At 45.0% G+C, this 15,031-nt stretch overlaps 1 protein-coding gene across 8 annotated transcripts in view; it reads left to right on the forward strand.

The window, feature by feature from the left end:
- The first annotated feature begins 8,324 nt into the window (after positions 1-8,324).
- Positions 8,325-15,031, forward strand: part of CBR4 (carbonyl reductase 4) — a 99,679-nt gene continuing 92,972 nt past the window's right edge. For 7 of the 8 annotated variants that reach the window (XR_003681360.2, XR_003681361.2, XM_028494277.2 and 4 more), the window contains exons 1-3: positions 8,325-9,571; positions 11,345-11,465; positions 12,445-12,581. Coding sequence is in view for 6 of the 8 variants with exons in the window: in XM_028494277.2 (XP_028350078.1) it covers positions 9,430-9,571; positions 11,345-11,465; positions 12,445-12,581 (400 nt within the window). In the remaining 2 variants the exon portion in view is untranslated. Of the gene's footprint in view, positions 9,572-9,792; positions 10,325-11,344; positions 11,466-12,444; positions 12,582-15,031 lie in introns of those variants that run through there. The other variant, XM_028494276.2, reaches the window with a different exon arrangement.

Below are 15,031 nucleotides of genomic sequence, written 5' to 3' on the forward strand. Positions count from 1 at the left end.
AATCAAAGGGATCTCTTAAGTCAGGATTTGTATTCTTTATGTATAAATAATGCTGTCTCCTAGCTAACCTTTTAACATACTGATGGATAGTAAATGTAGTTATCACTCTTGGTAATATTTCTTAGTTATTATTCTTTTACTTTATGAGCATTAAGACCTCAGAGGAGCCTTCTCTGACCTCAGACCCCCACTAGCAGACTGGATCAAAGCCCTCTGCTAGCGCCCTGTCCTTCTGCCTTACAGGCCTTCCCACTACTGCAGTGAAATAGCAATTGCATGATTAATTGTTTCATGTGTGTCTCCCTTGCCAGATTATTTTCCCAATGAAAGCAGCAACCAGGTCTATTTTAATCATAGCTACAGCCAACACTGGTTCTTACCCATAGCAATAAATTCTTTTAAAATGAGTTATTTCTTTCCCTCATTTTTTCAGCCTTTAGCTAATGCATTTAGTGTTCACAAGCCCTAGGAACTAAGCTACAAACAGGGAAACAAAACGTAATGTGATCGTGTCTACATTCAAAGAGCTCACAATTTAGTGCAGTTTAGAGAGTTTTTAACCCGTGAAGGTAAAGTTCCCCTTGAGAACCTGGTGAAAGAAGTGGTCCCTCTTCCCGGAAGCTACTTATTTGAAATGGATGCAAGATTTTGTATGTGACTTGCGATGTTCGCAGATCCCCGGAAGTCTATTCAGTGTCTTCCTGAAATTTCCTGAATTCAGAGGTCAGGATCCTTCCACGAAACACAGACTTAGAGACACACACACAAGTTAAGGAGAGGGAGGAAGGAGGGCGTCAGCGTGTCCTGCTGGATCAGGAAAGGCTTCCCTGGAAGAGATGCTTGGGCCATGTCTTGAGTGATAAATCTGATGTCACCAGGAGAAGAAGTGAGAGCCCTGGAGGTGGGGCAGACAGCATTTGAAACCACACAACTCAGAGTGGGACTTCAACTCACTGTCTTTTAATTGCGATCACACACCTGGTCTCAGGACTTAATGAAGCTCAGGTCCTTTATGTCTCATTGCAGAAAGAATTCAGTGAGAGAAAGCGATGGGTAAGAGGTGGGTTTTTTTTAGAGAGGTACACATTCCATAGACAGAGTGTGGGCCGTTTCAGAAGGCGAGAGGCCCCCAAATATGGGGTGGTTAGTTTTTTAGCCTGGGTAATTCCATAGGCTAATGAGCAGGAGGATTATTCTAACTATTTTGGGGAAAGGGTGGGGATTTCCAGGAATTGGGCCACTGCCCACTTTTTGGCCTTTTATGGTCGGCCTCTGAACTGTCACGGCACTGCTGGGTGTGTCACTTAGCTGATGTGTTACAGTGAGCGTAAATATACACGGAGGCTCAACGTCCACTGGAAGTGGAACCTTCCTCCATCTTGAGCCTAGTCGGTTCTAACCAGTTTATGTCCTATCCCCAAGGGCTATGTCCTTCTTTGAGAGGTTGTACCCTGCCCCCTTCCCTCCTGCCGCACGTTTGGAACAGCACGGAGGTGGGAAGGGACATGTCACTCGGGGAATTGCAAAGCCCTGTCCCGCAGGAGCAGTGATGGAAAGCGCGTGGTGGGCGAGGGCGAGCAGGCGGGAGCGGGGGCCAGATCGGGAGGGCGCTGCCTTGTCACGCGCAGGGTGGGGAGCTGCTGCAGAGCCTTCGTGGCGGGGACAGAGGAGCGGACGTGACCTCAGGGGGAGCCCTCTGTGGAGGGGAGGGCAGACGGGAGGGCGCGATCCTGGGGGACCGCTGCCCAGCTGTTCCAGTCATTCAGGCCCAGGGCCCGGAGGCGGGCCCGGCTGTGCTTGAGGAGGAGTGCAGGCTGGAGCAGCAGCAGGACTCTGCTTGGAGGCGGCCTGGGTGCGGAGGGTAGGAATAAACTCCAGGTTTTCGCCTTATGCAGTTGAGCGCTCGGCGGGGTAGGTTCAGAAGGCGTCCTTGGGCACAAATGCCCTTCTCTGTGGCAAGGATGCCAACCCAACAGAATAAGAGTGCTCACGGACACATTGTCCCCATTCAAGATGAAATAATCTAACGTAAATCGTGAAAAGGACGCTCCTTACAGCTTAGATGACCTGGCAGACTGGCTAGAAGAATGTCAAGAGAAAACCGATGCTGCTTTTTCATCACGAAAGTTGTATCTAAGGCAGCTTTCTAACCTCCCTCTTGGGAATAAGAGCACGGGCTGTACTGAGGAGCTGGGCTGTCCACGCGCCCTCTGGGCACCGCGGGTCCCCACGGCCTAAACGGCTGGGAGGAGTCGTGGGCCTGCTAAGTTGGAGATGCTTAGTACGGCGTGTTATGTAGAGATTTCCCCCCAAATATCAAACCATAATTATGAATTTCTTATTAATTTCTGCAGATTAGGAATCTCGGGTGTTGTAAATCTTGGCTTATAAGGATACCCGTGAAAGAAACCCACTTACAGTTAGCTGCCGTTTTAAACGTCATGTACAAGGACAGTGGGCTTTCAATTAATTTTTTTAATAACAGTTTCATTGAGATATAATTCACATACCATATAATTCATCCATTTAAAGTGTATAACAACACTTTCAGTTAGTTTTTATTTACCTTAAAAATATAGTTTTTTCTAAAATTCTTCTTGCAATTAAATGGTATTCCGTTTGTAATAAGAAAAAAGAATACAAAATATGTACATTTAAAACTGTGTACAATAGTCTTTATACATAAGGAATTTTCTCGCGTGACTCCAGTTATTGGAGTCAAGAGAAATATATTCTTAGGTTGGTTTAGATTAAAGTGTAAAATATAGTCAACATGTTATCACAAAAGTGACGTGTGGCGTGAGAAGGAAAGACCAGAGGTGGCCCATGCTCATGGTTTTCTTCACTGTCCTGCCGGGGAGGGAGACCCAGGTTAATTTACAGACCCTCCTTCTGCTCTCAGGGGGTCCGGGAGACCCTGTCCTGCTGCAGCCCTCCCGCCTGATGGCTGATTTGCTGTGATGCGCGTCCTCAGCTGGGATGGCAGTGACATTGCACTAAGAGGGGGGAGATTGCCTTGGGGTTTAAACCGAAGTAAGTGGCAAAAGAGCAGCTCCTCCTAACAACTGGTGTGTATACACAGAGAGGAACATCAGAAAGCTCTGAGAATTTGAATGTCACCTTGTCTCCTAGGTTCGTAATCTTTGTGGTAGATGCAATACATCTAAAAACCAGGGTTTTTGCTAAAACAACATGCAGAAAAAAGTATAACCCTTTTCCTATTGAAATTGACAGAACTTGTCATAAGGATTGAACCTCTCTGCTTTGCCCCGTGATGCTGGATGCCAGGAATGTACTGATAATTGGCATTTAGACTGACACATATACCGGTAATTTGTCTAAAACAGGTTTTCCAAGGTTGCATACGAGTGTGTGGTCACACAGAGGCTTAGACAAATTTGGTCTAACCCACCCTGATATACACCATGTTCTTAAGTTCAGCTTTTATCTTGTGACTTCTAGGGTTAAAGCGCCTCCCTGTTTAACGCCTGCATCTGGTTTTAAAGCCTCTGTAACCCAGCACTATCCCAACTTTCCTGTAATCAGGCTTATCTCCTCAATGTTTCAAATACCCAAAGACCCATTCTTGTGTCTGGATGTTTGCTTATATTGTTTACATTCCTATTACACTCACTTTTAATAAAGTCTGTTTTGGTGTTCTGTCCTCTAATAAAAATAGATGCTATAAAATGACCTTACAGTATAGTTTTTTCAGGACAAGCAAAGCCCACTGTAATGCTCAGGGTGCCTTTTATGAGACCCATGAGGAGGAACCATCACTCAGACCTCTTTGCTGTACAACCAGCATATTCACTTCTTATAGAAATTACAACTTGTAATTAATCGTGTATCCTTATTTGCTTTGACCACTAGGAAACTCAGAATCACATATGCATCTCTTCTTTAGTACTGCAGAGATTCTTATAGCATGGCTTGATTTATATAACCTTTCCACTGACCCCATGTTATTTTCCTTGCCTTGAGGGGTGAAGGTGGTCTCCTTTGCCTTTTAAAATTTACCCATGTATTTTTTTTTAAAAGGGAACACACGTTTGTTAATCTGACAGCTCCTGTGGGTCAGCACTCCTGGGCCACTCCTCACATACTTGGGGTCCAGGTATGGCTGGTGCTGAATTCTCACCCGAGGCTTGGATCCTCTTCCTATCTCACTGTTGGTTGGCAGAACACACCTCCTTGTCCCTGTGGAACTGGAGTCCTTATTTTCTTGATGGTTTTTAGCTTGCTCTCAGCCTCCAGTGAGCAGTTCACAGCAGAGCTGTTTGCTTCCTTCCTGGAGGCCGGCAGGAACATGTCTCAGGCCCTGGATCCCCCCTTAGGCTTCAGTGTCTTTGTCTTTTGTTTTTTCAAAAAAATTTTTTTTTTATTGCAGTCTAGTTGATTTACAATGCTGTGCCTATCTCTGCTGTACAGCAAAGTGACTCACTTATACACATTACATTATAGACATTCTTTTTTAATATTCTTTTCCATATGTTTTATCCCAGGATATTGAATATAGTTCCCTGTGCTGTACAGTAGGACCTTGTTGTTTATCCATCCTGTATATACTAGTTTGCATCTGCTAACCCCAAACTCCCAGTCCATCCCTCTCCCTCTCTCTCCCTCCCTCTCCCCCTTGGCAACCACAAGTCTGTTCTCTATGTCTGTGAGTCTGTTTTGTAGATAGGTCTTTGCAGTGGCTTAATGTTTGAAATTACTTTGTGGCTTTTCTTGGTGAATATTGAAATGTAGCAATAATGTCTTTTGAATATTACCAAGCCCATGAGTCCTTGAAAATATTTTTTATATATACAGTAACTTTATGTGTAAATATGTAGGCAGTGCAAGTTTATTAGAATCCATATTTTAGATTCCACATATAAGTGATATCATATGGTATTTGTCTTTCTCTTTCTGACTTACTTCACTTAGCATGGTAATCTCTAGTTGCATCCATGTTGCTACAAATGGCATTATTTCATTCTTTTTTATGGCTGAGTAGTATTCTATTGTATACCACATCTTCTTTATCCATTCATCTGTTAATGGATATTTAGGCTGTTTCCATGTTTTGGCTATTGTGAATAGTGCTGCTATGAACATAGGGGTGCGTGTATCTTTTTTTTTTTTTTTTTTGCGGTACGTGAGTTATAGTTTTGTCTGGGTATATTCCCAGGAGTGGGATTGCTGGATCAAATGGTAATTCTATTTTTAGTTTTCTGAGGAACCTCCATACTGTTCTCCATAGTGGCTGCACCAACTTACACTCCCACCAACAGTGTAGGAGGGTTCCCTTTCCTCCACACCCTTTCCAGCATTTGCTATTTATAGACTTTTTAATGATGGCCATTCTGACCGGTGTGAGGTGATACCTCGTTGTAGTTTTGATTTGCATTTCTCTGATAATTAGTGATGTTGAGCATCTTTTCATGTGCCTCTTGGCCATCTGTACATCTGCTTTGGAGAAGTGCCTGTTAAGGTCTTCTGCCCATTTTTCGACTGGATTCCTTGGGTTTTGTTGTTGAGCAGGCTTCAGTGTCTTTGACTTCTCCTCTGCCACCAGCCAGAGAAAATGGTCTGCTTTAAGAGCATCACCTGATTAGACTAGGCTCACCCAGATCATCTACATATTTTAAGGTTATTGAATTGGGATTTAATTACATCTTCACATTCTCTTCCCAGTGGTTCCTAGGCTAGTGTTGGATTGAATAGCTGAGGTGGGAAGGGGAGGGTCGTCTTTAGGATTCTGCCAATCACAATCCCTATATGGAGGACTGTGCAAGTGTGAAAAGAAACATGGCATGATCTCCAAGATATATTATTATCCTGAAAAGGGCAAAGTGTGGAACAATTGTTGTAGTGTCTGACTTTTGTATAAGAAAGAGGGTAAAACAGGAAAGAGACATGCATTTTCTAATATTTTCAAAAAGAAAGCATGGAAGGATAAATAAAAATTTAACATTTTATAGGGGTAGGAAGAGAACAGGAAACAGAAGCAAGGATGAAAGCTGTGCTTCCCTGAATGTACCTGCTTTGTGGTTTACACTTAAGAACCATGCAAATGTTTTATATAATTAAAAGACAAAATTAAATTAAAAAATCACAAAATAATTTCTAAGAATTGAAAACAACCCAGTATCAAGTTTGTGCTATAACTCCTCAGAGAAGAAATATTTAAAGTGCTCTTAAATCACCGTATTTTGACAGGATTGTTATATACGTTAGGGACAAAAGACAACCCCATTAAGAAACTTTAAACTGAATTCAGTGTTCTTGTTGTCAATGTTAATATTTGCATGGCTGTGGTTGTTCTCTTCCCCAATTTTAAAAATTGTTGTAAAATACACATAGAATTTACTTTCTTAATCATTTTTAAGTGTACAGCTCAATAGTATTAAGTAACACCCATATGGTAACCTCCATCACCACCATGCCTCTCCTGAACTCTTTTCATCTTGCAAAAACATTACACCTGTTAAACACCAACTCTCCTTTCCTCCTCCTCCCCAACCTCTGGCAATTTCCATCCTACTTTCTGTCTGTATCATTCTGACTGCTCTGAGTACCTTGTATAGGTGGAATCATACAGCATTTGTTGTTTTGTGACTGCCTTATTTCATTTAGTGTAATGTCCTCAAGGTTCATCCATGTTGTAGCATATTGCAGAATTCCTTTCTAAGGGTGACTAATGTTCCAGTGTGTGTGCATCCGTGTACTACATTTTGCTTGTCCACCGTCCATCAATGGTCACTTGGGTTGCTTCTACGTTTTAGCTATTATGAATAATGCTGTTATGAACATGGGTTTACAAATATTGCTTCAAGACCCTGCTTTCAATTCTTTTGAGAAGTGGAATTACCCAGAAGTGGAATTGCTGGATTATATGGTAAGACTATTTTTAATTTTTCTGAGGAACCACCGTACCGTTTTCCAGAGCAACTGTACCAGTTTACATTCCCACCAACAGTGCCCAAGAGTTTCAATTTCTCTACATCCTCGCCAATGCTTGTTATTATTAGTTATTTTTTTAATACTAGCCATCCTAATGTATGTGAGGTTTTTTTTTTCCTTATGCAAAGAGTTTTGTATGTGAGGTTTTACTAAATATTTTTGCAAGCCACTGCAAATCCCTCCAGGAGCTAGGTAGGACAAAAATGATGTTCAATTTGCTTAGGATTTTGTTTTGTTTTGGCTCTTTCCCTGCCTTCATTCAATCTGCATCCAGCCCTCAGATCCGGCTTCTCCATGCATTTCTTCATCCTTCATTGACCTCCCTCTCCTCTGAGCTCTCCTGTTAAGATAATTTTGCACTTCGTGATTGTGCGCTGCTCCTTAGTGTTTCATGTGTAGTTGTCCTGTTGCCCCCACATGGTCTACTTTTTAGTAGTAGGGACCACGGTTTACTTTTCTGAAACATTTAATATAAAGATTGTATCAAGTAAAATTGTAACAAATGCTCAACTTTCAGCTTATTAACCCAGAGAGCACTGAGCACATCCTCTTCAGAATTGCAGTAAGTATTTTTGTTTGTTTGCAGCAGCCGAGGATGCTGAGGCAAGACCGTTCAGTTAGCCTTTCTTGAGCTCCTCCTGTATGTTGACTGGGCACCTGCCTCAACAACAGCTCTCTTTGAGAACAGTGTGTCTGGGTGGGGCAGGGGGAGGGAGGGCGGGGTCTAGGCTGAGTCTGACCCTCCTGTCCCACTCCTTCAGGCGGGTGAAACCGAGTCCCCCTAAAACTGCGTTTATGATTAACCCCTCTGTCCAAAATGTTATTCCTTTTCTTGTCTGACACCTGTTCCCCGAAGATGCAGGAGAATCAAAGAAGGTGGGGGGGGGGGGATTGAAACCGAGCAGGACCGTGTGGGACCCTCCCGGGTATAAAAGCTTTTCCATGTCACCTATTTCTTGTTCGTAGGAAAAAGGCTTTCCGCTTCCTAGACCTTTCCTGACTTCCAAAGGGCAGATTCAAACAGTTACTTATTGGCGGAGGGGTGCAGAAAGAACCAATAGCGCAAGATGGGGCAGAGTCCTGGTTTCTCCTCAGGGGACCTGCATAACAGCCTCATACATGTCTCTGAGCTCTTCTGCAGGAACTAAGGGCCCACCCGGCAGAGGATGGGGACTTAAGGCCGACGGGGACCCAGACTGGTTGGAACCAGAGGCTGATAACTGAAATTCTTGGAGCACCGCCCTGTTACCTCCCCACCAACCAATCAGAGGAGGGGTACACACTCCGCAGACCTCCTAGCAAACTGTGCCCATAAAAACTCCTTCCCTGAAACTGTTACCCAACCAAGTTCATGTGCCAGACACACAGTGAGGCCAACAATACTGACACGTCGGACTCTGGAGCAGAGAAAGGTTTATTGCAGGGCCATGCAAGGAGATGGGTGCCTTGTGCCCCAAAAACCGCCAAAGCATTTTAAAGGCCAGGTGAGGGAGGGGGTGTGGCTGGTTGTTGCACATTTTGTGTAGGAATCCCTTGTTCTTGCAGCTTCTCCACAAAGGTCACGATGTTCCTGTAAACCTCCAACTAGACCAACTTATTCTTTGTTCTGCAACTTTTTATCTCTGTATGAATGGAAAAGTGGTGTCCCCTTAAAGGGCAGAGCCTTGAGCACTGGCTCTCCTGTATATTTCAGGCTTCAGGCAACATTCTTAAATAAAAGTAAAAGCAACAGAATACAAAGGTTAAAGTGGAAGAAACAGACCCACTATGGAGTCAGGCGTGTTCTTCCCTCTTACAGCCTTATACGAAACATTTCTCTGCTCCAGACGCGCCCACGGTTTGGTTTGTAAGGCCTCATCCTGCGTGGGTCACATGAGCCAAGCTGGACAACAGGAAGACCAAGGTCTGCTGTGACGCTGACTCCGGTGTCCACTCCTTCACGGGAGGACCTCAGGTCTTAGTCAAACACAACCTGGAGAGTCCATCCCGGGTCCTAACGCTGTGATCACCGTGTCCCAACCCGGCACGGTCCTGATCTTACGACGGAACATCCAGCGTCCAGGGTATTGGCAAAGCCAGAGCCCAGGGCCCACCGACTGCGGGGCAGCCCCCACCCCACCCACGGCACCGCGCCCGCGCCCTTCCGCCGGCACCGAGACTACAAGTCCCAGCATGCAGCGCGGCCCCTTCCAGCTGGCTCTCGCGCTCCCTCTCTCTCGCCCCCGGTCTCTCCCGCCCACGCTCGCGTCCGCGGAGGGCGTGGCGCCCGTAACCCCTGCGCACTGACGTCGGCGCGCCGACGTGACGTGCTGACGTGGCGCTCTGGGCGCCTCCGCCCTCCCGGGCTCCAGTCCGGCGGCGGGAGGCCTGGGGCGGCGCTTCAGTTTGTGGGAGCCGCCGTGGTGTGAAGGCGCGAGGCCGGTGGGAAGGGCCGGCTCTTGTAGTCTCCTCCTCCGGGTCTGCGGCTCCCCGTCCCAGATGGACAGGGTGTGCGCCGTGTTCGGAGGCTCCCGGGGCATCGGCAGGGCGGTGGCCCGCTTGATGGCCCAGAGAGGCTACCGACTGGCCATCGTCGCCCGGAATCTGCAGGGGGCCAGAGCCGCGGCCGGGGACCTGGGCGGTGGGTACCGACCGGGGGCGCCCCGCCGCTGCGCGGCGAGTGTGGACCGCGGCCGGTGCGGGTCCGAGAAGCCGTCGTGGGCCCCCTCTTCCGCGGGCCGCTCAGGCTCACCGTGTGGGGCGCGGGGCGGTGCGTGCCGCAGGTGCGGTGCGGTCTGGCTTTCCGGCGCTCCTGCGTGTTCTTGCGCGTCGGTACGTGTGCGCATGCGCAGGCAGTGCCGGCCCAGGACTTTCGCGGCCCTTCCAGTCCTGCTTGTACCCGGTCTGCTTTCCTGTGTCCAAGGCACTGACGTCACTACGGTGCTTTGGTGACAATCACCAAGGGACAATGAGATTTGTTCCGCCAGATTCCTTGTTATTGCACTTGAATTCCATTTCCCCCCGTTTATTAGGAATGGATTGTTAGTTGCTCTACGAATTTCAGTTTCTGGAGGGTAGGGAGACAGGGTGCTGTGAGGGTCCGAGCTCGCAGCTATTGTTGAGGTAGTAGGCGGGCCGGGAGCAGGGGCACCGGGTTCACCGTCGGGGGCGGGGGGCACCTTTACAGGAACGTCACCGGCGGCTTCACCGAAGTGATTACGTGGGCAGTGGGTGCGTTATGGACCAGGGAGCATCTCAGCCATGCTTCTTGCTCAGATTCAAAGAGGCGAGAACGTGGGGGTCCTTCTGCGTCACCCCACGCCATCAGTGTTGTCTGGACAGGATGAAATCTGCTGGTTGGGTTTCAGGGGTTGTGGGTCCAGCATGTCTTCAGGTAAGAGCCGAGAGAGAGGCAGATGCTCTGGGGCCTTGCATTTCCTTGAATTACGTGGTTCATGAGTGCCTGGTTTTCACCCAGAAAGTGTCACTTCCCGAATGACCTACTGTCTTCGAATGTTTAAGGAGATAATTTTAATGGTAATGTATTAGGCAAGGTTAGCCAGAAGATAATTGTTTAGTTTTTTTAAAAATCTACAGGTTAGACTGTGTAAAAGGTGTATTATCAAATAAAGAATGCTTTCTTTGAAGTAATTTTTTTGGTATTTAAATATTTCAAAAAAAGTGGATATGTTTAAAAAGCAGGTAAGAGTTGTTTTTAGTAAAAAAGTTTTAGCTTTTTTTTTTTTTTTTTTTTTTTGCCGTATGCTGGCCTCTCAATGTTGTGGCCTCTCCCCTTGCGGGGCGCAGGCTCAGCGGCCATGGCTCAGGGGCCCAGCCGCTCCGCGGCATGTGGGATCTTCCCGGACCGGGACACAAACCCGTGTCCCCTGCATCGGCAGGTGGACTCTCAACCACTGCGCCACCAGGGAAGCCTGCATTTTTTTTTTTTTTAACAGCTTCCTGCTTTGTCGTATCTCTCCTAATGGTCAGTCTTGAACAATAGTCATTATAATATATGGGACATAGTTAAACAAACAAAAAAATCTTAAGAGTTTATTTCAGGGCCGGGAAACCAATTCATCAAAAACCTAACTGAATGAGACACTAAGTTTCAAAAAAAGGAATATAAAACACTGAAAACTGTTGAATTGCATAGCATGGGGTCAATGTCAAAGCTATAAATATTGTTCGATGAATCATACAAAGTACTTTATTTCTTGTTACCCACCTGCCCCCATCCAGTTTATTAGACTGAACTCCACGAAATCAGGAATCGGGGACCTAATCATGTTTTATCTCATGTTTAGGATAGAACAGATCTAGCTCATAGTAGATGCTTGACAAATGTGTATTGAATCATTTTTAAATTCAGGTTATACTTTGTTAGTAATTCTGATCTAATTTTGTTGTATAGGAGATCATTTGGCATTGAGCTGTGATGTTGCCAAAGAACATGATGTTCAAAATACATTTGAAGAGATAGAGAAGAACTTAGGTCGAGTTAATTTCTTGGTAAATGCAGCTGGAATTAACAGGTTGGTCACAAAGTTAAGTATATTTCTATATGTCTTTTTTTCCTTCTATGTCTTTGAACAATATGAGTTAACATATTAATTAACTTGTTTTACTTCTCATTGGAAGAAAAACTATGTATTTTGAAACTTGATCTGTTAATCCACGCACTCTTTTCATTCTTTTACATTGAGATTATAGTAAGGGTACAGTTCAGTTTTAGCATTGTAATCACCACCCATATTGAGCTGCAGAACTTTTCCAGAACCCCAGCAGGCTCTCTCAGTTTCTTCCCAATTAGTACTTCCTTATAGGTAACCATGATCCTGACCTCTGCCACCATGTATGTTTTCTCAGTTAATATTAATGGAATCAGAGTGGGTATTTTTTTTTAATGAATTTAGGACGGAATATTTAGAATAATATAAAAATTTACTTTCTAAGCAAGGTGTAGTGTGGCAGTTACTCGCTTCATTCAAGCTATTTTGGCCACATGGCCCTACTTTCAACAGTTAGGGGTATGTGCCCCTCTACCTGAGTGGGGCCAGGGCCTGTCCTCTAAGGGATCGTTTCTGGCTTATCAGTTGTTATTTTAGTGCCTCAAACCAAGTTTAAAATGTGCTTTCTAGATGTTCTAGCTCAAATATAAAGCACTTCTTGTATTCTGCATTCAGGGAAAATGTTACATATTTCTTGACTTTTTTTTTTTTTTTTTTTTTTTTTTTTTTGCGGTACGCGGGCCTCTCACTTTTGCGGCCTCTCCCGTTGGGGGGCACAGCCCGTTGAGAGGCACAGGCTCCGGATGCGCAGGCTCAGCGGCCATGGCTCACGGGCCCAGCCGCTTCGCGGCATGTGGGATCCTCCCGGACCGGGGCACGAACCCGTGTCCCCTGCATCGGCAGGCGGACCCTCAACCACTGCGCCACCAGGGAAGCCCTTGACTTTTTAATTTGTTATGTTTTATCCCAATTTTAAATTACATGGTTTTTGTTTTTTTGGTAGGGATAACCTCTTAGTAAGGACAAATGCCGAAGATATGCTATCTCAGCTTCATACTAACCTCTTGGGCTCCATGCTGACTTGTAGAGCTGCCGTGAAGACAATGATTAAGCAGCAGGCAGGGTCCATTGTGAATGTGGGTGAGTCTGACCTCTGTGGATTTATTATTATCTCATGTACCATAAGAAAGTTACCAACTAATTTGGAACATATTTACTTGTGAAACTTGGACGGAATGTATCTTGATTATCTGTAGAAAAAGGATTGGATTAACTGATTAATCGGTAAACAGGAATCACCCATTTACATCCTTCTAGTGGTCAAGCAGGTGTTATGTGAGTGACACCACCAGGTATTGGGAAAGTGACAGCACGAGCCAGGTGATACATGACAAAAGGTGCCTAGTGGGGAATGGCTCAGATCCAGCGGGTGGTTGCTGTGCACAAACATGCTGCAGTTTGGCCAGCTATTTGGATTTTTTAAGAGAAATAGGACATTCTGTTGTTTTTTTTAACTTTTTAAAATATTTATTTATTTATTTATTTTTGGCTGTGTTGGGTCTTTGTTGCTGTGCACAGGCTTTCGTTGTGGTGAGTGGGGGCTACTCTTCGTTGTGGCGCACGGGCTTCTCACTGCGGTGGCTTCTCTTGTGGCTCATGGGCTCTAGGCGTGCGGGCTTCAGTAGTTGTGGCACACGGGCTCAGTAGTTGTGGCTCACGGGCTCTAGAGCTCAGGCTTAGTAGTTGTGGCACACGGGCTCAGTAGTTGTGGCTCACGGGCTCTAGGCACATGGGCTTCAGTAGTTGTGGCGCACGGGCTTAGTTGCTCTGCGGCATGTGGGATCTTCCCAGGCTAGGGCTTGAACCCATGTTTTCTGCATTGGCAGGCGGACTTTTTTTTTTTTTTTTTTTTTTTTTGTGGTACGCGGGCCTCTCACTGTTGTGGCCTCTCCCGTTGCGGAGCATAGGCTCCGGACACACAGGCTCAGTGGCCATGGCTCACGGGCCCAGCCGCTACGCGGCATGTGGGATCCTCCCAGACCGGAGCATGAACCCATGTCCCCTGCATCGGCAGGCGGATTCTCAACCACTGCGCCACCAGGGAAGTCTGAACATCCTGATTTTTATGTGAAACAGAATTTTCAAACTGGTCAAGAAATTAAAAACTTTTTGATAGTGGGGGCTAAAAAGTGATTTCTACAGCGCTTGCATGGGTCACTAATAAATCTAGTTCAGAGGTCTAAGAGGAGGTTTAGTTAAGAGAATAACCTTTTCAGTTTTTCAGGACGGATGTAAGTAACTCCTAGTCTTCAGTTCACCTGCCCCACAGGGCAGACACACCGTAAAATGTGTGTGTAGACCTTAAAATGCAAAGTGGCTTGAAGTTGTATTTCAGTCTGACAGTTTGAAAATAGCAGCATGCCATCTGCCTTTTAAGTGGTGATACCGTAGAAGGCCACAGAAGGGGGATGCTGCTCTGTTAAAGTCAGTGACCCTGTGCTTTCTAACGCAGGAGATGTCTTTCCAAGCCAGAATATAGGGTTTATATATAGGGTTTAAACCAGAATATAAGGGTTTTTAAGGCCAGAATGTAGGGTTTTTCTTTTTTGAAAATGAGAAAAGGAAAGAATCCTGTGCTAATAAGAAGTAGAACATTTTTGACGTTTACCCTTAAAAATGTGAGAGGTCAGTTTTCTTAATAAAAGCTTAGTAAATGAGTTGACCTTTGCCTTCTAACACGGCCAGGTATGATTTGGGTTCTTGTAAGCTGGTACACTGGCTTGTATGTTTCACCTGATAAAGTGGGGTATATTTGTTTAACTCTAAAATATCCCCCTTTTAGATATATATAAGAAGCCCATATCAGTCCTTTGTTTACATGCAAACTTTTAGACTCATGCTGAAAGTAAATAAAAATAGAGTATTGAAAATAAACTAGGGGACTCATCACAGAGGGGACTACTTTAAACTGCGAGAAAGTCCATTGTATTTCAGAAGTTATCACTTTGACAGGTGAACTGTAGCGTATGGCGTGAAATGAAGCTGCTTCAGCCTCATGCTCGGCCTTTCCTCTGAAGCCTGCATTGTTCTTTCTTTTTTGTGTCTCTCCTTGTTTTTCTTTCTCCCCAAACCCCTTTCTCTCTCCACCTGCATTTCCTGTGTCTGATGTGTCTTTTCTCTCTTTCTGTGCTTCATATTTCTCTTCCTTTGTCATTAACTGGCATGTGACATCCAACGTGGTTAAATATTTTAATATTGGACTTGTTGATTATAATTTGAGAAGTATTTGGAATGTTCTCTTTTTCTAAAATTAAATTACTTTCTCAAAAATTTTCTGAGGCTCTTGATTAATTTTTATATCATAAGTACAGGTCACTGGTGGAGAAGATTATTTCCCCAATTTCTCTTCTGCAAGAATTTATCTCCACACAGTTGATACTTGAATTATAAATTATTCTTTCATATTCATATAAATGAAGCCACCCAAGAATCTTTATAGTAGGCAGTACAGGTTAATACATCACTGAAGGTAACTAAATTGCAATTTTTTTTTTTTTTTTTTTTTTTTTTTTTTTTTGCGGTACGCGGGG

The sequence above is a fragment of the Physeter macrocephalus genome, chromosome 9 (assembly GCF_002837175.3).
Source record: "Physeter macrocephalus isolate SW-GA chromosome 9, ASM283717v5, whole genome shotgun sequence".
Classification (NCBI taxonomy): Eukaryota; Metazoa; Chordata; class Mammalia; order Artiodactyla; family Physeteridae; genus Physeter; species Physeter macrocephalus.